This window comes from Kogia breviceps, chromosome 19 (genome assembly GCF_026419965.1).
Source record: "Kogia breviceps isolate mKogBre1 chromosome 19, mKogBre1 haplotype 1, whole genome shotgun sequence".
NCBI lineage: Eukaryota > Metazoa > Chordata > Mammalia > Artiodactyla > Physeteridae > Kogia > Kogia breviceps.
In genome coordinates this window covers 19,549,683-19,573,604 of record NC_081328.1, presented here as the reverse complement: position 1 = coordinate 19,573,604, position 23,922 = coordinate 19,549,683, and the positions used below count along the sequence as shown (strand labels likewise).

The 23,922-nt window shown below is 40.0% G+C and overlaps 1 protein-coding gene across 4 annotated transcripts; it reads left to right on the top strand.

The window, feature by feature from the left end:
* The first annotated feature begins 1,335 nt into the window (after positions 1-1,335).
* SLFN11 (schlafen family member 11) lies at positions 1,336-22,536 on the top strand. Of its 4 annotated transcripts, XM_067021792.1 has the most exons (6): positions 1,656-1,774; positions 2,665-2,743; positions 10,741-11,804; positions 12,719-12,847; positions 18,374-19,097; positions 19,760-22,536. In XM_067021792.1, exons 3-6 carry the CDS (start codon positions 10,742-10,744, stop codon positions 20,541-20,543), a joined length of 2,700 nt encoding a protein of 899 aa, XP_066877893.1. In that variant the 5' UTR covers positions 1,656-1,774; positions 2,665-2,743; position 10,741; the 3' UTR covers positions 20,544-22,536. The 4 variants fall into 4 exon arrangements, with proteins under 4 accessions (XP_058904612.1, XP_066877893.1, XP_066877895.1 ...); XM_059048629.2 differs by lacking the exon at positions 2,665-2,743 and having other exon boundaries at positions 1,336-1,774; XM_067021793.1 differs by lacking the exons at positions 1,656-1,774; positions 2,665-2,743 and adding an exon at positions 2,989-3,010.
* The last annotated feature ends 1,386 nt before the right edge of the window (positions 22,537-23,922 follow it).

Below are 23,922 nucleotides of genomic sequence, written 5' to 3'. Positions count from 1 at the left end.
ACTCAGAATAATCAATATGCCATTGTGGCATATCTTGGGGCAGCCTGCTCTGAACCCCAGCACAGGGGTACTATGAAATGCTGGCCTAATACTAAATCCTCTGTGAATGGTGGCTGTTAAGACATGCCCTGGAGATTAGATAGTAATAATATATAGTATAATTATAATATAATATAATATAATGTTTATTTCCTGACCTAGATGATTGTACTGTGGTTATGTAGAATGTGTTCAGGTATAATGGGAAATCAGGTTAGTAATTTACTTTCGAATAATTCAAGAAAAAGTTATTTACACTGTACTTGCAAATTTTCTGCCAGTTTGAAATTGTTTCCAAATAAAAACATACAAAAATTTACACTATTAATAATGTACTATTTATAATATAATATGTGCTTCTTTGATTTTCATTTCTGATATAAACCAAGATACCTTGTAGAGAGATAAAAGAAAAATGTTAAGAAATGGCAATAAATCCAATTGTTAATTATTAAAAAACAAAAAGACATCCCCTGGACCCTGCTGAGTTTTTCTCACTGGATACATCTCAAGTATAATTTTTTTTAAAATGCTGTGTCTCTGGGGTAATTTGTGGGATGTATTGCTTTTTTGCAATCAGATAATTACCTGCTCTGTTTGCCTCATGTAGGCAATGTCATGAAGTGATAATGCTCGCCATATTAGAACCAGATTTGGTACAAACTGGATTTGTGTGGCAGTCTGTAATACTAGTAATTTCTAGGACAATTCACCATGAATAGTGAGCTGAGAGATTGTAACAATGAGAGACAGGAAATATGGGAGTCCAGTAGTTCCCGAACCTGGCTGACCATAGAATCACCTGGCAATTTAAAAAATACAGATTCGTTGTTTGCTGCATCGTGTCTGGGGAGAAGCCTGAGAATCTGCTTTTTTTGTTTGTTTTTTTCTCTTAAAAAAATTTTTTTAGTTTATTTTTATTAAAAAAAAATTTTGGAATCTGCATTTTTAAAAAGTGTGCTGGGGCTTCCCTGGTTGCGCAGTGGTTGAGAGTCCGCCTGCCGATGCAGGGGATACGGGTTCGTGCCCTGGTCCGGGAAGATCCCACATGCCGCGGAGCAACTAAGCCCGTGAGCCATGGCCGCCGAGCCTGCGCGTCTGGAGCCTGTGCTCTGCAACGGGAGAGGCTACAACAGTGAGAGGCCCGCATACCGCAAAAAAAATAAAATAAAATAAAAAATAAAAAATAAAAATAAAAAGTGTGCTGAAAGGTTCTGATGAGCAGCCAAGATTGGGAACTAATTATTTGGTTGTAGTATAGAACCTGATAGTTGACATTTTTTCCTTCCTTGCTCATTTCAAAGATGGCTACCTTGATTAAACACATTGCCAGCCACCTCCAGGCAATGAGGAGGCTCTTTTGTTTTTGAGAGCTTGGTTGATTTCATAACTGACCATTTGGGTTGCTGGACTTTTTTTGTTTGTGTTTTGTCTTTTTTGGTCGCACAGCTTTGTGGGATCTTACTTCCTGACCAAACACCGAGTCCCAAACCACTGGAGCGCCAGGGAATTCCCCGTGGGTGGGTCGCTGTTTTTCGCTTTTTGTTTTTTTATTTCTTTCTGTTTTAAATTCCCACCCTTATGTTTCAAGTTCACCCATAGGGAGCCCACCCGAACTCTAAGCTCCCATCCTCCACCCCAGAGAAACCGGAACTCCAGGCCAGCGTGTTCTCTTTTTCTCTCTACCCGCAACCTTGCTGTGTGGCCCCAGGTCTGCTGTGTATTTCCAGATCCTGTAAGTAATAACTCTCTATTTTTTTCAAAGGTGCCTGATGGTTATTGCTGAAGGGTGTCTCGCGGTCATAATAAGAACCAGAAGGGACAGTCAATTCCCTTTGGGGCACGACACCTTTTCTCAATATTAAAAATGATTGCTAAGTCCATACTGCAACAATTTTTGCAATCTATAAGGATGGCTAACCAAAAGAAACCAAAAAAGAGCTCCAGGGGACTGTGATTTGTGTAGGCTGTAGAGGGAGGCTGCAAATCAAAGTAGTAAGTAGAAGAAACTTAATCAAAACAATACTAACAATATTAGCAGTCAAATCAATAACAGGAAACCCAGCAGAAGTTTCAACAGGATTTAACTGCAACTGTTGGGCTTATAGAGGCTACCAGAAAAATTAAGTGACAAGGTCAACTGCTTAATTACCTGTCTGACTCTAGCACTGCTTTCTTTTCCTTATTGCATTAAACATTTCTCGAGTAATACAGGCATATTGTACAAAATAACAATTCCTCCTCCCTTTACCATCTTCCTTTCCAATTCCACTCCCCAGGGTGAAATCCTTAATAATAGTTTGATGTGTATCCAAACAGGTTTTTCTGTAGCATTGTTCTCCAAGAAGTTTAGTTTCAAGCCAGAACTAACTCGCTTTTCACCTACTTATTAAAAGGACAAATTTCTCTTGATAGGCAATATTCAGCTTCCCCCGCCCCACCCCTTGAGGCTGGAAAGGCAGCCACTAAGAGGCAAGTGCCTTCTAATTAGTTTTCTGAGAAACTGAAACCTAAAAGACAGGAGCACGTTTACTTTCGGTTTCAGGAAACCAAGTTTAAAAACGCGGGAACATTCTCGTTTCCTTCCTTAAGGAAATAATTTCTCCTGGGCTTGCTTTTGTTAAGCTGCAGACACCCAAACAGGTCAGGACTCCGGTGTTTTCTCTTCAGCACCCAGACCCTAAGGAATCTTCTAATTCCCAAGGTAGGTGGAGACTACCTGGAGAGACTCGAGCCATGCCTGTTCAACAGAAAAGATGGGCTGAAAAAACGACCACAGAACCCTAAGATAAAAATCCAGGGCTTCCCTGGTGGCGCAGTGGTTGAGAATCCGCCTGCCGATGCAGGGGATACGGGTTCGTGCCCCGGTCCGGGAAGATCCCACATGCCGCGGAGCGGCTGGGCCCGTGAGCCATGGCCGCTGAGCCTGTGCGTCCGGAGCCTGCGCTCCGCAACGGGAGAGGCCACAACGGTGAGAGGCCCGCGTACCACCAAAAAAAAAAAAAAAAAAAAAAAATCCACCCTGCTGCTACAGAACCTTCCAGATATATCTACTTTAGGCAAGAGAGGCTGAGGTGGACCTGTTATGCCCACATTTTTCTTAAGTGAAACAGACAGGAGAACTGGCCCTTAGATGGGACTCACCTTCTAGCGGAGGCCAGGGATGCATGATTCCAGCCAGACAACCTAACAGAGGTTTCAGACAGTGCTGTAGAGAGTTATAAGGTGGACTGATCAACGAACTATCTGGAAACAAACTTTCAGATGGGACAGGGAGGAGCTAGAGTCTTGGTGGGAAGGGGTGACTCTGTCAGGATTCCTTGTCAGGTACCCAATTGGTTGATCTCTACGGAAAGGGTTTTCTTGTTTTTCATAATGTATACACTTTCATTTTCAGAAAAAAACTTTAAAATATATTGACCCGGAAGCTCTGACCTAGTTGTATTTTCCAGGTTATTTTTTGCAAGTGTGTCAAAAATTCATTTAGTTATTTTGTTTACCAACATTTATTAAACCACTGGAAAGTAACTTGCCCAACTTTATTATTTATTTATTTATTAGAAAGTTCTCTAAGTCTTTTTATTATTATTACTGAGATATAACTGACATGTAACACTGTATTACTCAAAGGTATACAGCACAATGATTTGATATATGTATATACTGCAAAGTAATTACTACAAAAAGTTTAGTTAACATCTGTGACCACACAGTTACATTTTTTTCTTATGATGAGAACTTTTAAGATATACTCTTTTAGCAACTTTCAAATATACAGTAAAGTATTCTTAACTGTAGTCACCATGCTGTGCATTATATCCCAGGCCTTATTTAAAACTGGCAGTTTGTACCTCTTGACCACCTTAACACATTTCACCCTCCCTCCCCTCATTTCTGGCAACCACCGATCTGTTCTGTGAGTTCAGTTTATTGTCATTTTTTAAGATTACACATATAAGTAAGATCCTACAGCATTTGTCTTTCTGTCTGACTTATTTCACTTAGCATAATATCCTCAAGGTCCATCCATGCTGTCACAAATGGCAATATTTCCTTGTTTTTATGGTTGAGTAGTATTCCATCATATATACACACCACATTTTCTTTATCTACTCATGGACAATTAGGTTGTTTCCACATCTTGGCTGTTGTGAATAATCTTTTTTAAAAAAAATTTTTATTGGGAGTATAGTTGCTTACAATAGTGTATTAGTTTATACTGTACAGCAGCTTCCCAACTTTAACAAGTTGTTTCTTCTAATCTTTTTGGAGATAGGGCACGAATGAATGTAAAATTATGAATAATTCAGCAAGTGGATTGAGAAATATTTACCACTCTATAATAGGAAAAAAATAATCTGTGATAACAGATGCTTATTTTACTAGACACAGGCAACACCTACAGATATTCTGGGTATCTTCCAGACATCAATTGCCGTACTCATTTTTACAACATAAATAATGCTTTTATTAGTGCAGCCATAGATGTAAGATGATTTTTTAGACCCAAATTAAATGAGGACAGACTACTAGAGACTATACTTACAGCACTGATGTGGGGAAAAGAAATAAGTCAGAGGAGGTCATCTATCTAATCCTGAGCAGGTCATAACTTCTCTGGTGTGAGTCTTCATCTTTGAAATACAGGATAGCATAATGCCTGGGGCAGGCAGAGCCAGGTCTGAGGTTGTGGGTCTCCTCTGTCCAGGGTCTGATTGTTTGTTTGTTTGTGGATTCCAATTTTCTCAGCCCCGGGGGCTCATAACCCTTCCCCATTCCATCCTTCCCTTTGGGCAGACACGCAGAGGCTCTGCTTCCCTCCTTAGACTATCATTTCCCAACCTGCGCGCACACGCACGCACGCTCAATAAATCCGCCCGGTTGGGGGCGAGGAAGCAGGAAAAGTCAAACCAAAACGCCAGCTGGAGGAGGGGCAGGAGTGCGCAAGTGCGAGCAGTGAGCTCGGGAGAGGACTCCTGTGTGCGTGTTGAGCGCGGGAGAGTGGGACTCGGGTGTATGTGTTTGTGATGTTACCTTAAGACTCTAAGATTATACAGTAATGGTATAAAATAGATAACTAATGAAAACCTGCTGTATAGCACAGGGAACTCTACGTAGTTCTCTGTGGAGACCTAAATGAAAAGGAAATCCAAAAAAGACCGGATGTATGTATACATATGGCTGATTCACTTCTCTTTATGGTAGAAACTAACACAACATTGTGAAACAACTATACCCCAAGTAAAAAATAAATAAAAATCCAAGAATTTCGTGAAGAAAAAAGTCTCCAAGAGTAAAGACTCAGGGGTGTATGTGTTTGTGTGTGTGATGTTGCCTTAAAACTAAAATTAAAATACCTCCCAGCTACTCTTCTTAAATAATGCTTCTCTAGAATACTTCGTAAATACATATTATAAAACAAATGTATTTATTGAGATAATTTTGACTTTCTATTAATGTTCCTGTGACTTTTTTTTATTAATTAATGGTTTTTCTTGTATTGTCTAATCTTGTAATCTGGGCTAAACCCAATTTGGGTCTGTGTGTGTGTGTGTGTGTGTGTGTGTGTGTGTGTGTGTGTGTGTGTGTGTGTGTGTTTAATAATAGCAATAATAATAAACTTAAATAAGTACAAAGAACAAATCTAAAAAACTCTTCTTTTGTTATCCCCAATTTTTGTTACTCCATTACCTCAAATTGACAACTGCTGGCATCTTGCCATAGTTACTCCAAGCTTTTAAAAAATTCAATAAGTAAAATATTGTAGATAAGTTTGAGGTTCTCTTTGCCTTCTATTTCCAGTTTCATTTTTCTCTCATTTTCTCAGAAGCAACCAACATTCTGAATTTACTGTATATCTTTTACACTATTTTTTTTTTTTTTTTTTTTTTTTGCGGTTCGCGGGCCTTTCACTATTGTGGCCTCACCCGTTGCAGAGCACAGGCTCCGGACGCGCAGGCTCAGTGGCCATGGCTCACGGGCCCAGCCGCTCCTCCGCAATCCCCCCGGACCGGGGCATGAACCCGCGTCCCCTGCATCGTCGGGCGGACTCTCAACCACTGCGCCACCAGAGAAGCCCTCTTTCACACTATTTTTAATACACACTGTTTTAAACACACACACATCCAGGAATAATATGTAATATTGTGTGCATTTTTAGCTTATTTAAATTGTTTAATTTTATATGTATATTTCCACAACTTGATTTTTTAACTACATTTTGTTTCTGATATCTATGTCGTGTGTGTGTTTTCGTTTATTCTCTTCAAGTGGCTCACAATATTCCTTTCAGCAAATATTACCACGTCTCATTTCCTTATTTCATTATTGATGGACGGTTAGGCTATTTCCAAAATTTGGTGTTACTAACAGTGCTAAAATGACTGTTCTTGTCTCCTTGCACACATTATTTACCCATTCATCTGATGAAAAACATCTCAGTTGCTTCCAAATTTTGGTAATCATGAGCAAAGCTACTATAAACATTCATATGCAGTTTTTTGTGGACATAGGTATTCAACTCTTTTGGGTAAATACCAAGGAACACAATTGCCAGATCATATGGTAACAATATGTTTAATTTTGTAAGAAGCAACTAAACTGTCTTCCGAAGTGGCTGTACCATTTTTCATTCCCACCAGCAATGAATGAGAGTTCCTGTTGCTCCGCATACTCATCAACTTTTGGTGTTGCAAGTGTTTTGGATTTTAGCCATTTTAATAGGTATGCTGTGGTAGCTCATTGTTGTTTTAATTTGCAATTCCCCAATGACATATGATGTGGACATCTTTTCACATATTCCTTTGCCATCTGTGTATCTTCTTTTTTTTTTTTCTGGCCGCAAGTATGGCTTGTAGGATCTTAGTTCCCCAACCAGGGATCGAACCCAGGCCCATAGCGGTGAAAGCAAGGATTCCTAACCACTGGACGACCAGGGAACTCTCCCATCTGTATATCTTCTTTGGTGAGGTGTCTGTTCAGATATTTTATCCATTTAAAAAATTGGGTTGTTTGTTTTATTGATGAGTTTTAAGAGTTCTTTGTATATTTTGGACACCAATCCTTTATTAGATATATGTTTTAAAGAAATTTTCTCCCAGCCTGTGGCTTACCTTATCATTTTCTTCAATGTCTTTTGCAGAGCAGAAGTTTATAATTTTAATGAAGTCCAACGTATCAGATCTTTTCAGGAATCATACTTTTGATGTTGTATCTAAAAAGTCACTAATTACCAAACCTAAAGTCACCTAGATTGCCTCCTAGGTCATCTTCTAGAAGTTTTATGGGTTTGCATTTTACATTTAGTTCTGTTATCCATTTGAGTTAATTTTTGTGAAAGGTATAGGTCTGTATCTAGACTAATAGTTCTGCATGTAGATGTCCATTTTTTTCTGCACCATTTACTGACAGGACTCTCCTTTATCCATTGAATTGCCTTTTCCCCTTTGTCAAAGATCAGTTGAATGTATTTGTGTGAGTCTGTTTCTGGGCTGTCTTATCTGTTCCACTGATCTGTTTCATCAACATCACACTGTCTTTATCACTACAACTTTATAGTAAGTCTTGAAGTTGGTTTGGTCAGTCTTCTGACTTTGTTCTTTCAATATTGTGTTGGCTATTCTGGGTCTTTTGCCTTTCCATGTAAACCTTAGAATCAGTTTGTGCCCACGGTGAACGCTCACTGAATGTTTCCTGTGCTGAAAAGTTAATCAATGAAATGTTTCGATGGCATGCTTCAGTATATAATCAAGCCAGAGAGAAAAATGACTGTAGGTTGCAACACATCCCTAAGGGTTTTAAGAGCCCTCTCCTCACTATGGTACTGTTGAGTTTTATTGATTTGCTCAATCACTCCCAAGTACAGGGTTTTTTTTGACATCATAAAATCTTAAAATCCACTGATCCTTCTTTTTCCCCATTTCACAGATCCACCTTCTGCCCTGGCCATCTTTGTTTTCCACCCTATCCACCTAAGAATGCATAATCCAAAAGTTCAACCACTTTCTTACTAATAATCTAAATTCATGTGCCCTACTCGCCTTTAAAAATTTTTTGGAGGCAAAAGTTTTCTTTTTATGTCATGAATAATTTCAAACTTACAGAAAAATATAGAGGGCAGTATAATGAACACCAATATGTCCACCACCCAGTTAATAGATGAAGTCAATTTTAAAACTTCTTATTATGGAAACTTTTCAAATATGCACAAAAATAGAGAGAAGGAGAGAATAAGAGAGTGAATCTCCATTTATCAGTCACCCACCTTCAATAATCATTGATCTTTTGCCAGTAAGTGGTAGCAGTAACCACCCAGTTGCCCAAGCCAAAACCCACTTACTAAATTTTAATCCTTTCTCCTGATCTCCATCTGTTCAATACAGAGCCATGTTAATTTTATTTTCTAAATGTCTCTCAGATATACTCACGTCTCTTCATTCCCATGGCCCCTACTGTGGCCCAGGCTACCATCATCTCTCACCCGGATTACTGCAAAACCCTCCCTGCTGGTTTGCTCCTGTCTAATTAGTTCTCCACCTGTAATTAATAATGTGCCCCCCCTTAATAATTTATCATGCAAAATATTAACGTTTTGGGTATGCAGCTCTATGAGTTTTAACACATGAATAGATTCATATAATTACAACCACAATCAGGAAGCAGAACAGTTTCATCACCTCAACAAACTCCTTTGTGTTATCCCTTTGTAGTCACACCCTTCCCTCCCCATAACCCTTGGCAACCATGGATCTGTTCTTCATCATTAATGTGTCTTTTAAAATGTCTAGGGGGCTTCCCTGGTGGCGCAGTGGTTGAGAGTCCGCCTGCCGATGCAGGGGACACGGGTTCGTGCCCCGGTCCGGGAAGATCCCACATGACGTGGAGCGGCTGGGCCCGTGAGCCATGGCCGCTGAGCCTGCACGTCCAGAGCCTATGCTCCGCAACGGGAGAGGCCCGTGTACCACAATAAATAAATAAATAAATAAATAAATAAATAAATAAATAATAAAATGTCTAGGGACTTCCCTGGTGGTCCAGTGGTAGAGAATCCACCTTCCAATGTAGGTGACACGGATTCGATCCCTGGTCAGGGAACTAAGATCCCACATGCCGCTGGGCAACTAAGCCCACGCGCCGTTACTGAGCTTGTGTGCCTCAGTGAGAGAGCCCACGTGCCAAAAACTACAGAGACCACACACTCTGGACCATGTGCGCCATGACCAGAGAGAGCAAACCTGCATGCCACAGCTAGAGAGAAGCCCGTGTGCCACAACAAAGAGCCCATGCCACAGTGAAAGATCCTTCATGCCACAACTAAAACCCAATGCAGCCAAATAAATAAATAAATAAAATGTCTATGAGTTCATGTCACTCCCTTCCTTAAAATCCTTCTTTGGCTTTCCACTGTTGTAAGCAGCAGCCCTTTTCTAACTTTCAAGTCTCCTCTTTCACCACTTCCCATCTCCCATCCTCTGTCACTCTTTTCTTTTTTTAGCTCAGTGTAAACTTTTTAAAAAATTTTATTTTATTGAAGTATAGTTGATTTACAATGTTGTGTTAATTTCTACTGTACAGCAAAGTGATTCAGCTATACATATGTATACATTCTTTTTCATGTTCTTTTCCATTATGGTTTATCACAGGATATTGAATATAGTTCCCTGTGCTATACAGTAGGACCTTGATGTTTATCCATTACATATATAATAGTTTGTATCTACTAATCCCAAACTCTCAATCCATCCCCCCCCCGCCCCTCCCTGGCAACCACAGTTCTGTTCTCTATGTCTGTGAGTCTGTTTCTGTTTTGTAGATAAGTTCATTTGTGTCATATTTTAGATTCCACATGTAAGTGATATCATATGGTATTTGTCCTTCTCTGTCTGACTGACTTCATTTAGTATGATAATCTGTAGGTCCACCCATGTTGCTGCAAATGGCATTATTTCATTCTGTTTTATGGCTGAGTAGTATTCCACTGAATATATGTACCATGTCTTCTTTACCCATTCATCTGTCAATGGACATTTAGGTTGTTTCCATATCTCGGCTATAGTAAATAGTGCTGCAATGAACATTGGGGTGCATGTATATTTTCAAATTATAGGTTTCTCCAGATATATGCCCAGGAGTGGGATTGCAGGATCATATGGCAACTCTATTTTTAGTTTTTTGAAGGACCTCCATACTGTTCTCCAAAGTGGCTGCACCAATTCACATTTCCACCAACAGTGTAGGTCCTCTGTCACTCTTAAGGTCTGGCCAGACTGAACATCTCTCTACCACTCCAATACACTATTCCCTTTTGATGATTTCAGGCCTTCCTACATACTTTTCACTCTGACTGTAATGCAATAACTCCTCCTAACCTCAGATTCCTTCACTCAGATCTTAGTTTAAATGCCCTTTCCTCCAGGAATGCTTCCTTGTTCATATTAGGTTGATTGTTGCTGTTTGGTGCTTCCTTTCAGGGTATGTATCACACATTACTGCAATTACTCTATTCAATGTTTCTGTCCAGACTGTAAGCTCTGAGAGTCAGGGCTATGCTTATTTTTTTATTTACCACTTAATTTCCAGCCCCCAGCACTTAGCAAGAACTCAATAAATATTTTAAAATAAATTAATAAATGCACTTTTGTGTACTATGCAATCTACTTCTTCATCAACGTGAGATATGTATTTTAATGGTTTCAATTGCAGAATGAACATGGAGGAACATAATTCATCATTGGTGGTAGAACCATCTTACCCAGACTTGGTCATCGATGTAGGAAAAGTAACTCTTGGTGAAAGAAACAGACAGAAGCTGCAGAAAATTCAGAGAGAGCAAGAGAAGGAAAAAGTTATAAAAGCTGCATGTGCTTTATTAAACTCAGGAGGAGGAGTGATTCAGCTGGAAATGGCAAACAACAGTGAGCATTATGTGGAGATGGGACTGGATTTAGAAGTGTCTTTGAGAACACTTATTCTGTCTTCAAATTTTCAGGCTTTCTTCAAGACTAAGCAACAAGGGAGGTGTTATTACATTTTTGTTAAGTCTTGGAGCAGTGACACTTTCCCTGAAGACAGTTCCTTTAAGCCCCGCATTTGCAGCCTGAGTTCTTCGTTATACTATAGATCTAGCACTTCTGCGCTTCGCATGGATTCAAGAGAGGCATTCCATTTCCTGAAAACCAAGAAAATAAATGCAAAAATCTTGGGGAAAGAACCTTTTGGTAAAGTTGTCAAGGTTATACATCAAGACCTCCATAACACGGATCCTGATTACCTAGTTTTCCAAAAAGACCAGCTTGAATACGGTGAAATCGTGCCTTTTCCCGAGTCTCAATTCATAGAGTTTAAGCAGTTCTCTACAAAACATATTGAAGAATATGTGAAAAAAACAATTGCAGTGTACATCCCTGCATTTGCAAACACTGAAGGAGGCTATCTTTTTATTGGAGTGGATGATACGAGTAAGAAAGTTCTGGGATGTGCTAAAGAAATGGTTGACCGTGGTTCTTTGAAAAAGAAAATAGAAAACACAATATACAAATTACCTTGTGTCCATTTTTGCCAGTCTGAATGCACGATAGAGTTCACAGTCAAAATCTTGGATGTGTTAGCTGGCGGAGAGCTATATGGCTATGCTTGTGTGATCGGAGTGAAGCCATTCTGTGGTGCACTTTTCTCAGAAGCTCCCTGTTCCTGGGTGGTGAAGGACAAGTATATTTGCAAACTGACAACTCAGGAATGGGTAGGCATGGTGATGGACACAGATCCAGGTAAGATGGAGAAAACGCCCTCCCTGTCCTTTCTACCTTTTTGGAACCTGTATATTAAACAGGTTTCCCTCTGTTTCCTATGACTTTGAACTTCTCACACACACTAAATTCTGTGTTTTTTGAATCTTCAAGTATCCTACTTGCCATACTTGAGAAAATTTTGTTGGGTAATGAGAAGCCCAAATGTAGTATCTTATAAAAGGCAATTTCCCACATCAGATGAAAAGAAAATTGTCTGGGGATGATTGCCTTGCAGTGGTGTATTGGAACTAGCTCTTACTGGCTCTAGAGCCATTTGTTAACTTTTCAGGAATGTTTTGAGCCAGTTGTTAAACGGTCATTACTAAAAATTAAGTTTTATAAACTTACAGTTCAATAAATTGTATTTAAAATAAATTTAATAAATACAAAACCTAATGATTTACTACATTTTAAAATTACATGTGTGAGGTTATTTACATCTACTGTATCTGTATGATGGAAATACTATAAAATGGTGTGCTACGATGCATGTATTCCCAACTCTGCATTTAGTGACATCATATTGGTAGCTTAAAACTGTCCATGGTGGGAATATTTACACCACAGATACATGCATAGATAGTTGTACTAAAAGAATGTGCTATGTACCATAAAAGAAATTCAAACAAAAAGATATCCAGAAACAGAGGATGAAGACATATTGAATGGGAAACACATTCAAACTTCCAAATAACATCTCTTTTATGATAGATTTGGCAATTTTCATATGCAATGAAGGCACTTGTCCATACAGGGTGAATGGGGTGTTATCTTGCCATTGTGTCTCAAGTCATACCTAGACAGTCATAATACACCCACTCATAAGGTCTTTTTCAGTGGTAAAGAGATGAACTAACATGTCAGAATAACATGAATTTCCCTTTTTTGTTAAGATTTTACATGGTTGTGCAAAGACTTTGAATCTCAGTTGAGTCTGTCTAACGGGCCTCCTCTTAGCAGACCAGTGTACTCCAAGAAAGGCCTGGAACACAAGAAGGATCTCCAGCGACTCTTATTTCCAGGTAGTAACTATGCTTTGCCTACTTGACACCAGCCAGTTTCTATGTTAGGATAAGTGGAGATAAACTGTTATGTTTGTTCTTTAAGGTCCTGAAAGTATGCTCTGCAAAACCTATGTGTGCAAGATGATAATGCTACAAGCATATTGATGATAAGTAGTTTAGAAATGAACCCTCACTGACCTCATTAGCTTGTATATATGTACCACATCTTCTTTATCCATTCGTCTGTCGATGGGCATTTAGGTTGCTCCCATGATCTGGCTATTGTAAATAGTGCTGCACTGAACATTGGGGTGCATGTGTCTTTTTTTTTTTTTGCGGTACGTGGGCCTCTCACTGTTGTGGCCTCTCCCGTTGCGAAGCACAGGCTCCGGACGCACTGGCTCAGCGGCCACGGCTCACGGGCCCAGCCACTCCGCGGCACGTGGGATCTTCCCGGACCGGGGCACGAACCCATGACCCCTGCATTGGCAGGCGGGCTCTCAACCACTGCGCCACCAGGGAAGCCCTGCATGTGTCTTTTTGAATTATGGTTTTCTCTGGGTATATGCCCAGTAGTGGGATTGCTGGATCATACGGTAATTCTATTTGTAGTTTTTAAAGGAACCTCCATACTGTTCTCCATAGTGGCTGTATCAATTTACATTCCCACCAACAGTGCAAGAGGGTTCCCTTTTCTCCACACCCTCTCCAGCATGTGTTGTTTGTAGATTTTCTGATGATGCCCATTCTACCTGGTGTGAGGTGATACCTCATTGTAGTTTTCATTTGCATTTCTCTAATAATTAGTGATGTTGGGCAGCTTTTCATGTGCTTCTTGGCCATCTGTATGTCTTCTTTGGAGAAATGTCTATTTAGGTCTTCTGCCCATTTTTGGATTGTATTGTTTGTTTCTTTAATATTGAGCTGCATGAGCTGTTTATATAATTTGGAGATTAATCCTTTGTCCGTTGATTCATTTGCAAATATTTTCTCCCATTCTGAGGGTTGTCTTTTCATCTTGTTTATGGTTTCCTTTGCTGTGCAAAAGCTTTTAAGTTTCATTAGGTCCCATTTGTTTATTTTTGTTTTTATTTCCATTACTCTAGGAGATGGATCAAAAAAGATCTTGCTGTGATTTATGTCAAAGAGTGTTCTTCCAATGTTTTCCTCTAAGAGTTTTATAGTGTCCAGTCTTACATTTAGGCCCACCTCCTAAAGATTTATTTTTCTAATTTAATTTTTAAAATAAATTTATTTTATTTATTTCTTTTTGGCTGGGTTGGGTCTGCGTTGCTGCACACAGGCTTTCTGTAGTTGTGGCAAGCTGGGGCTACTCTTCATTGTGGTGCACAGGCTTCTCATGGCAGTGGCTTCTCTTGTTGCAGAGCAAGGGCTCTAGGCGTGCGGGCTTCAGTAGTTGTGGCACACGGGCTCAGTAGTTGTGGCAACTAAGCACGGGCTTAGTTGCTCCGTAGCATGTGGGATCTTCCCGGACCAGAGCTTGAACTCGTGTCCCCTGCATTGGCAGGCAGATTCTTAAAGCCACCAAGGAAGCCCTAGATACTTCTTTAACATTATACTTATACCTATATATCTATATCTATCAATATTCCCCAAAGACCATTATGTTAATTGGGAGATATTAGAGGCATTCTATTAAATTTGGGAACAAAACCATCATTGCACTGCTACAACTTTTGTGCAATATTAATTAGCCAATGCAATTAGATAAGAGAAAAATTAGAGGGATAAAAATTGAAGAAGATAGGACTATATTCAAGAGAGCCTAATGAAAAACACTATAAACAATAAAAGAATTCAGATTGAATATAAATAATTGTATTAATAGAATTATATGAAGCATATGTCAAAATTAATATGCAAAATTCAGTATCCTGGTATAACAAACAAATCAAAGAAAATACCCAATTTAAAATAGCAACAAAAATTTAAAATATCTAAGATAAACCAATCTGAGAAAAAATTTTAAACAATATTGAAAGACACAGAAGAAGGATAAAATTGAAACGTTTGTCATATTCTTGAAAGGAAGAAAGCTGTCAGTTTTCTCTGAGTTATTTTATAAACTAAATGAGATATAAATTAAAAAACCCAAGAGATTAGCTTAATCTAAACAATATTATCCTAAAGTTCCAGTGGGAAAATAAACAAGCAAGAAGAGCCAGGAAATAAAAACCTGAAAAAGAAGAGCAAAAGAAGGGCTATCTAGATATTAAATCATTATAAAGCCTCAAATAAAAATAAAGTTGTATTGGCATATAATTCAATCAAGGGTACAGGATAGAAGGTCCGGAAATAGTTGCAAACACATCAGAATTTAGTTCGTGTTGGAATTGGCCTCTCAAGTGGAGAAGAAAGGATGTTTCAATAAAGAGATATTGGGAAAACTGGGTGGCGATTTATTTTAAAAAAGATGGAGTCACGCTTTCTGACATATACCAACATAAGCTCTAAATTGATCAAGAATTTTTTAAATATTAAAGCCATAAGTGTTCTAGAAGAAGACATTTGTAAATGCCTTTATACTTTTGGCATGAGGATTAGAAAAGTCAAGATTCAAAATCCCAAAGCTGTGAAAGTAGACTGATATATATGATTACATTAAAATATAAGCATTGTGCATGGCTAAAACAACTAAGTAGAAAGTCAAAGCGCCATTGACCAGCTAGGAAAAATATTTGCAACTCATATTACAAACAAAGAGCCAATGTCTCTAATATATCAATATAAACAGCTTCCAAAAGTTGATAAGGATAAAGAACAACTTAAAAGAAGAATCAACGGGGCTTCCCTGGTGGCTCAGTGGTTAAGAATCCGCCTGCCAATGCAGGGGACAGGGGTTCGATCCCTGGCCGGGGAAGATGCCACATGCCGCGGAGCAACTAAGCCTGTGCGCTACTGAGCCCACGTGCCACAACTACTGAAGCTGGCGCGCCTAGAGCCCATGCTCTGCAACGAGAAGCCATCGCAATGAGAAGCCCATGCACCACAAAGAAGAGTAGCCCCTGCTCGCTACAACTAGAGAAAGCTTGCGCGCCGTAACGAAGACCCAACATAGCCAAAAATAGAAACAATTAAATTAATTAATTAAAAAGAAAAATCCACAGAGTCAGTTCAGAGCAAATACAATTCAAATGGCTTTCAAACATTTGAAAAGATGCTCAATATTAATCAAAATAAGAGACTTGCAAATTAAAACAAGCTATCATTTTTATCTATTGGATTGTAAAAAATAAAAAAATCTGACATCTTTTATATGCTGCACTATGCGGAAACAAGCCTTCTCGTACATTACTGGCAGGAGTGCATATTGGTACAACTCCATTGGAGGACAACTTGGTAATATCTATCAGAATTACAAATGCATTTACCCTTTTACCCAGTAATCCCACTGCTGGGACTTTATTCTTTATATATACCTGCATGCATACAAATTATACAAGGTTACTCATTGTAATATTCTCATAATAGCAAAAGGTTGGGGGGAAACACTCAAGAACCCATCAACAGGGACATATGTCACATCCATAAGATGGCATGTTAGACAACTGTGGGAAAAAATAAGGAAGTTCTTTATGTACTGATATGGAAAGATCTAGACAGTTTGCTACCTATTGTGTAAGAAAGGGGGAAATATTTGTATTTGCACAAAGAAGTTTGGAAGACTAGCTGAGAAACTGAAAAAAAAAGGGGGGTCTGTGTTAGAGGAGTAGAATGGGCTTGGGAAGGGAGGTAATGGAGTAAATAGAAAGAGGAATGTTTTGGTATTTGGACTATGGGACTGTATTACCTAATTAAAACCATTTTTGAAGCAAATTTTCATTTTCAGAGACCGCTATCATTAGATTCTGAGCTCTCACAGTGGTAACTAATCAGTTTGGTTTTGGTTTTGCAACTGAACTCCAAATACTAAGAATAGGGATGTCCTCATTACATTAACTATTACTATTGATTGACAATAGTTTAGCTTCAGATTAAACACTGTAAATCTTTCTTTTGAAAATAATGCAATGACTGTCTGAAAAAGAAATTGTGTCTATACCTGGAGTGATGGGTTCTAGAGAAAGTCAGAGGTTAGAGTAGTAGATCAGATTCAACCAACCCCCAGCGACCTTCATCCTGATGTCCTAAACTGCTAGGAGCCCTCACCTGATTTCCTGCAGTTGGAAAACCATCAGTCTGGACACTTCAGTGCTCTGCTCTTATTTTATACTTCCTTTGGTTTCTAAAGCTGCATTTTAAACATATCCTTATATTACCCTATTCCATCCATCCCAAGATGCATGTTTCTCCCAGCCATTTTTTTTTTTTTTTTTTTTTTTTGCGGTACGCGGGCCTCTCACCGCTGTGGCCTCTCCCGTTGCGGAGCACAGGCTCCCGACGCGCAGGCTCAGCAGCCATGGCTCACAGGCCCAGCCGCGCCGCGGCACGTGGGATCTTCCCGGACCGGGGCATGAACCCACGTCCCCTGCATCGGCAGGCGGACTCTCAACCACTGCGCCACCAGGGAAGCCCTCCCCCATCCTTTTAACATCTCCAAAATCTGGATGTGTCTCATAATAGAGTCCATCTCCTACTCACCATCATCCAGGTTGCAGGCAAAATCAAGTTGTGCAAACACCTGGTACAAGCGAGAGAGCACCACGGCAAGGAACAATAAACAACTACCAATGAAATATGGGTAATTTCCCTGGAAATTAACCCTAGAGATCCAGATTCTGGCATGTGATCTGACACCACCACAACAGGAGGACAATAACCTCTTCATTTTTTCCCTCCCTTTGGAACAAATGATCATTGACATAAGTTTAAAACCCTACAGTGCAAGTTTATTCTCATGTCACAACATTGTTCCTTGTTCCTTCATGACAAAGGGTAGACTCTTGTGATAGATGCATTATTACATATATCTGTAAGTGAGTGATGATTCAGGAGAGTTATCTTAGAGTCTAATCTTAGGATCTCCCAGTGGAGGGCTGCACAGAGGTCCCACCTAGTAAAGTTTTCATAGCTCCGTCTTCTCCACAGATATTTAATGAGCGCCTTCTTCCTGGGAGGGCTCTTCCTACCTCCATCAATGGGGAATGTTAAGGGACATTTTGAGAGTCAGGTGCTTTAAGAGTAGGAAGGGAAAGAGAACTAACATTTCTCAAGCAACTACAACGAGCAGATACCTTTATGCTATTTCATTCATTCCTCACCATAAGAGAGGTGCTATTTTTGTAAATGTGGATTTTTGTTTGTTTTACAGATGAGGGAACAGAGTCTTAGAGAGGTTAAGGAATTTCCCAAGGTCATAAACGTAATAAGCACATAGGCTTAGATGAAGTGTGCCAGACTTTTCAAGGCTTCTTTTCTTTCAATGTTATATAATATTGGCAAAAGAATGTATACAAAAATAAGTAACATTATAATTAATAAAATTATAATTAGGTATAAGTATAGTAATTTTGATTAATTACAATTACTCATTAAAATAAATGTGATTTTTGCCACTAAATTTATAATTCTTTCCATATCTAGTGCTACCAGGACCTCTGAAATGTACTCCCACATCCCTCTGGAGGGAGCTGTCTTCACAGAATGAAGGTTTGGAGGAATTAATAAATATGCAAATATCTCCATTCTCCCAGGGAATTTTAATCCTTTCTAGAAGCTGGGCTGTGGACCTGAACTTGGAAGAGAAGCAAGCAGTCATCTGTGATGCTCTGCTGATAGCACAGAACAGTCCCCCCATTCTCTACACCATTCTCAGGGAGCAGGATGCAGATGAGCAGTCCTATTGCATCGACACCGCCTTCACTCTGAAGCAGAAGCTGGTGAACATGGGGGGCTACTCTGGAAATCTGTGTGTCATTGCCAAGGTCCTCCACCTGAGTCCTGAGAGCAATGCAGAGTCCTCAGAGGGTGCAGCATCCCCGATTGATTACCCCCGTTCCTATTACTTTGCAAACACTCAGCAAATGGAAGCTTTGCTGCAGTCCCTCGTGATTGTCTTGCTTGGCTTCAGATCTTTCTTGAGTGACCAGCTTGGCTGTGAGGTTTTAAATCTGCTCACAGCCAAGCAGTATGAGATCTTCTCAAGAAACCTCCGCAAGAACAAAGAGTTGTTTATCCATGGCTTACCTGGCTCAGGGAAGACAATCATGGCCGTGAAGGTCATGGAGAAGATCAAGAATATGTTTCACTGTGAGGCAAATGAAATTCTCTACATTTGTGAGAACAAGCCTCTGAGGAAATTTATCAGGTAAGCAGTTGGATCTTTTTTTTTTGGCCACGCCCCATGGCTTATGGGGATTGAACCCAGGGCCACGGCAGAGAAAGCACCCAGTCCTAACCACTGGACGGCCAGGGAAGTCCCAAGCAGTTGGATCTTATTGTCAGCAAATGAGGTTCAGTCTAAATTCCCTCCAAATCACCTTGTTCCTTTTAAAAATTATTATTATCTTTAATTTTTTTTCAATTAATTAATTTATCTATTTTTGGCTGCACTGGGTCTTCATTGCTGCACACACGCTTTCTCTAGTTGCGGCCAGTGGGAGCTACTCTTCATTGAGGTGCTCGGGCATCTCCTTGCTGTGGCTTCTCTTGTTGCGGTGCTTGGGCTCTAGGGTGCCCAGGCTTCAGTAGTTGCAGCACGCAGGCTTAGTAGTTGTGGCGCACGGGCTTAGTTGCTCTGTGGCATGTGGGATCTTCCCAGACCAGGGATCAAACCCGTGTCCCCTGTATTGGCAGGTGGATTCTTAACCACTGCGCCACCAGGGAAGTCCATGAATCCCCTTGTTCCTTGAGAGTAAGATGGTAAAATGATCTGTGACAACAGTATCGTGTTCATAGGAGTATGATAGAGTAATTTTCCTCCTTTATTGACTCAGAGAAAACCTGAATGTGTCTTTTTAATTTTTACAGTGACAAAGAAATCTGCCAGGCAGTGACCCGGAAAACCTTCATGAAAAATGACTTTAAAAAGATTCAACACATCATCGTCGATGAAGCTCAGAATTTCCGCAGTGAAGATGGGGACTGGTATGGCAAGGCGAAAACCATCACTCAGAGAGACAAGGATTGCCCAGGAATTCTCTGGATCTTTCTAGACTACTTTCAGACCAACCACTTGGAGAGCAGTGGCCTCCCTGCTCTCTCAGCCCAGTATCCAAGGGAAGAGCTCACCAGAGTGGTCCGCAACGCAGATCCAATAGCCAAATACTTACAGCGTGTATTACAGGAGGTCAGAAGAAATCCTCCACCTAACATCCCCGATGGGTCCCTGCAGATGCTTCTTGAAGCTGAATGGGCTCAGGGTGTTCAGGGAACCTTAAATATTAAGGAAAACTTGACTCAGAATAAAATAGTGACACATGTGGCAGACACTTGCAAGCTTCTCTTTGAAAGGGGCTATTCTCCCAAGGATGTCGCTGTGCTTGTTAGCACCACAAGAGAAGTGGAGCGTTACAAGCAGGAGCTCTTGAGAGCAATGAGGAAGATAAAGGTAGTGCACCTCACCGATGCGAGTGACCTGTCAGGTGATAACATTGTGTTGGACAGTGTCCGAAGATTCTCTGGCCTGGAAAGGAACATCGTGTTTGGGATCCATCCAAAGACATTTGAGGCAGCTATCTCACACAACATTCTTGTCTGTCTGGCATCCAGAGCAAATCAACAGCTACATATTCTGTGGCACCGTGACGTTTAGGAATAATTCCAAACCAAAACAAGATGAAGCGATTACTTTGTAAATGTCCGTAGGTGACAATCTGCTTGGTATTGGGAGAAACTTCTCTTTTCTGTTCATAGGTCAGCTAGAGATTTGGGCAGAGCTGACACACAGAATTTGGAACGTTCTCTCTCTGGCTCTCTCCTTTCAGGGATTCCTCCCCTACCTCCTTTCAGCTATTGTCCCAAACTCTGTCCCCGATTCTTCCAGCCAGAATGATAGTGGTTTTCTGAAGGAGCTTTAACCACCCTGCACAGCACAGACTATGACCCACCCTGCAGTTAAAAACCATAAAAACAATACACTCGTCCTGTGGCCATTCTTTCTTCTAAGTCTGGACCTCCACAGTGCAATTCTTTGTTTTTTAAAATTTGTCCAGGGTTTATATTTATCTGCAGAAGGGTGGCCTGGTAGAAACTACCTTGGCCGTACGAGAAGCAGAATTTTTGGTTCCTGAATTCTTGACATTTCTCTTTGCTATATTGATCCAGGACTTGGGAGATTCCCAAGATAATTCAAACTGTGACCAAGTGGGCCTTAATAATTTTGACAGAACAGAGAGCACTGATAAAATTATTTAATCCTTTAAAACAGTAATCTCCTTATTTTTTTTGCCCTCAGAATAATCCAGATCAAGCTTTAATTGTGATAGTAAGCATTAATTGTCACTTTACTGAGAAATTATAGGCCATTAGAAAACAAAAATAAAGAAGCCGTTTTCTCTGGCTTTCAGTGAGAGATAGCATTAGAAACCAAAATCTGGTTCTAAAGATACACGTAGGCCATTAAGTAAACAGAGCTAGTTAAGGTACAGTCTTTACAGATCAACTTCTCAACTCAGCTCTACATATTGTTCTATAACGTATCAACTTAAATTTTAAGTCAGGTACATTCTTGAACTGTATTTTTCCCCTTTACTTTTATATTTTGGTGGGCTACTGTTATGGACTGAATGTTTGTGTTGCCCTGAAATTCATAGGTTGAAACCCTAACGTTTAGAGTGGCTGTTTTTGTTGTAAGGAAGTAGTTACAGCTAAATGAAGTCATAGGATGGGGCCTTGATCTCATAGGATTAGAGTCCTTATGAGAAGAGACACCCAAGAGCTCTCTCTGTACCTCTCTCTGTGCACACATAAACAAAAGGTCATGTGAGCACAGAGAAAGATGACGGCCACCTCCAAGCCAAGAGAAGAAGCCTCAGAATGAAACTAATCCTACTGACACCATGATTTTGGACTTCCCAGCATCTAGAACTATGTGAAATTAATTTCTGTTTCTTAAGCCACCCAGTCTGTGGTATTTTGTTATTGCAGCCTGAGCAGACTAATATAGTCACAGAATTACTCTTTGAACCAAAACACATCAGTTTATCACTTAATAATGCTAATACAATGACTTATTTTTCTGTTAATACAAAACATTAAAAAAATGTTTCTAATCTAAAAATTAACAAAATATTTGTATAACTAATGGAAATTTAAACATTACATGACTAATGTTCCACATATTAGTAATCCTAATCTACTGATTTCCTCCATATTACAAGCTGTGAATGTTTCTGCCTGTCTTTCTCCTATCTGTGTTTACTCATGGAATTCCAGCCTCTTGCCTTGAAACCGTAGGCTCTTCTAACTTCAGCAAAATAAAATATATCAGTAAAATAAGGTAAGGGAAAAAAATGTTCTTTCTTTCTGACTACATTAAATCAGATACAACTCTGCACCAAACAGTTATCCTTGTAAATGTTGTTTCTAATAAATTGGCTTTGTAAGATCCCTGGACTTGAGTTGCAATGTCTGTGAAAGTAATTCTTTAGAAATCTAATTCTGGAGCGAAGACTGCCACCATGTCCTGCCGCTGTCCACCGCACAGGGATGGGGTGTTGCTCCAGGACCTTGCTTCAGACATGTAAGCTCCCCCATTCATTAACCATTGATGTCTCTGAAAAAAATAAATGAAAATAAAAGTCTAATTCTGACTGGTTGCGTCACTGAATGATTTATTTATCGCCCTAGCAATAATATTTTCAAACTATAATATTTTAAAAATATATAAATACTCATGAGTTTCTCTTTAGACTGAAGAGGATTATTGATGCCGCCTTCTTCTTCCATACAAATGAGGAAAGCTTTACCTTGTATATCTGCTGCATTTCTGTTTTAAGTCAAAATTTGAGAGTTTGTGTCTCATTAAACAGAAAAAAAAATGGTGCTGTAAAATAAATGATTAAATTTTGGGAAAAGGGAGCACTGAGACCAGTGACTCCATGAGAGGGTCAAATATGAGCCAGCAAAAGGTTAGGCAAGATTAACCTCCAGTTGGGTTTTGCTGGGGTACCTGCCTATCTGCAATCTGGCTCTAACCATTTGGGACCTAACTTCACTAAGATCTGAAAATCTACCCGGCCATTGTAAAAATAAAACAAAATGGTTTTTAATTTTTAAATTTAAATTTTGTTTTAGACTTACAGGAAAGTTACAAAGTTGGTACAGAAAGCTTCCATATACCCCTCACTCACTTTCTCATTTTGTTAGCATCTTATCTATGGTTCATTTGTCACAGCTAAGGAACCAACCTTAGGACACTACTGTTGGGACTTCCCTGGTGGTGCAGTGGTTGAGAGTCCGCCTGCCGATGCAGGGGACACGGGTTCGTGCCCCGCTCTGGGAAGATCCCACATGCCGCGGAGTGGCTGGTCCCATGAGCCATGGCCGCTGAGACTGTGCATCCGGAGCCTGTGCTCCGCAACGGGAAAGGCCACAACTGTGAGAGGCCCGCATACCACAAAAAAAAAAAAAAAAAAAAAAAAAAAAGGAATCCGCCTGCCAATGCAGGGGACACGGGTTCAATCCCTGCTCCAGGAAGACCCCACACGCTATGGAGCAACTAAACCTGTGCACCACAACTACTGAACCTGCGCTCTACAGCCTGCGAGTCACAACTACTAAGCCCACGTTGCAACTACTGAGCTCTCATGCTGCAACGACTGAAGCCCACGCGCCTAGAGCCCATGCTCTGCAACAAGAGAAGCCACCGCAATGAGAAGCCCGCGCACCTCAACAAAGAGGAGCCCCCACTCACCACAACTAGAGAAAGCCCGCGCGCAGCAACAAAGACCCAACGCAGCCCAAAATGAATTTTTAAAAATAAATAAATAAATATTTCTTTAAAAAGGACACTACTGTTAATTAAACTCCACACTTTATTTGGGTTTCTTAGTTTTTCCCTGATGTCTTTTTTGTTCTTTCAGGATCTCATCCAAGATACCACGTTACATTCAGTAGTCATGTCTCCTTAGCTTCCTTTGGTCTGTGACAGTTCTCAGACTTTGTTTCTGGTGACCTTGACAGTTTTGATG

Coding starts and splice junctions, on each gene's coding strand:
- SLFN11 (XM_059048629.2), top strand. CDS start 10,742: ATGAACATGGAGGAACATAATTCATCATTGGTGGTAGAACCATCTTAC. Junction 12,848..18,373: donor CCAGCGACTCTTATTTCCAG/GTAGTAACTATG, acceptor TTCCATATCTAG/TGCTACCAGGACCTCTGAAA. Junction 19,098..19,759: donor CCTCTGAGGAAATTTATCAG/GTAAGCAGTTGG, acceptor TAATTTTTACAG/TGACAAAGAAATCTGCCAGG.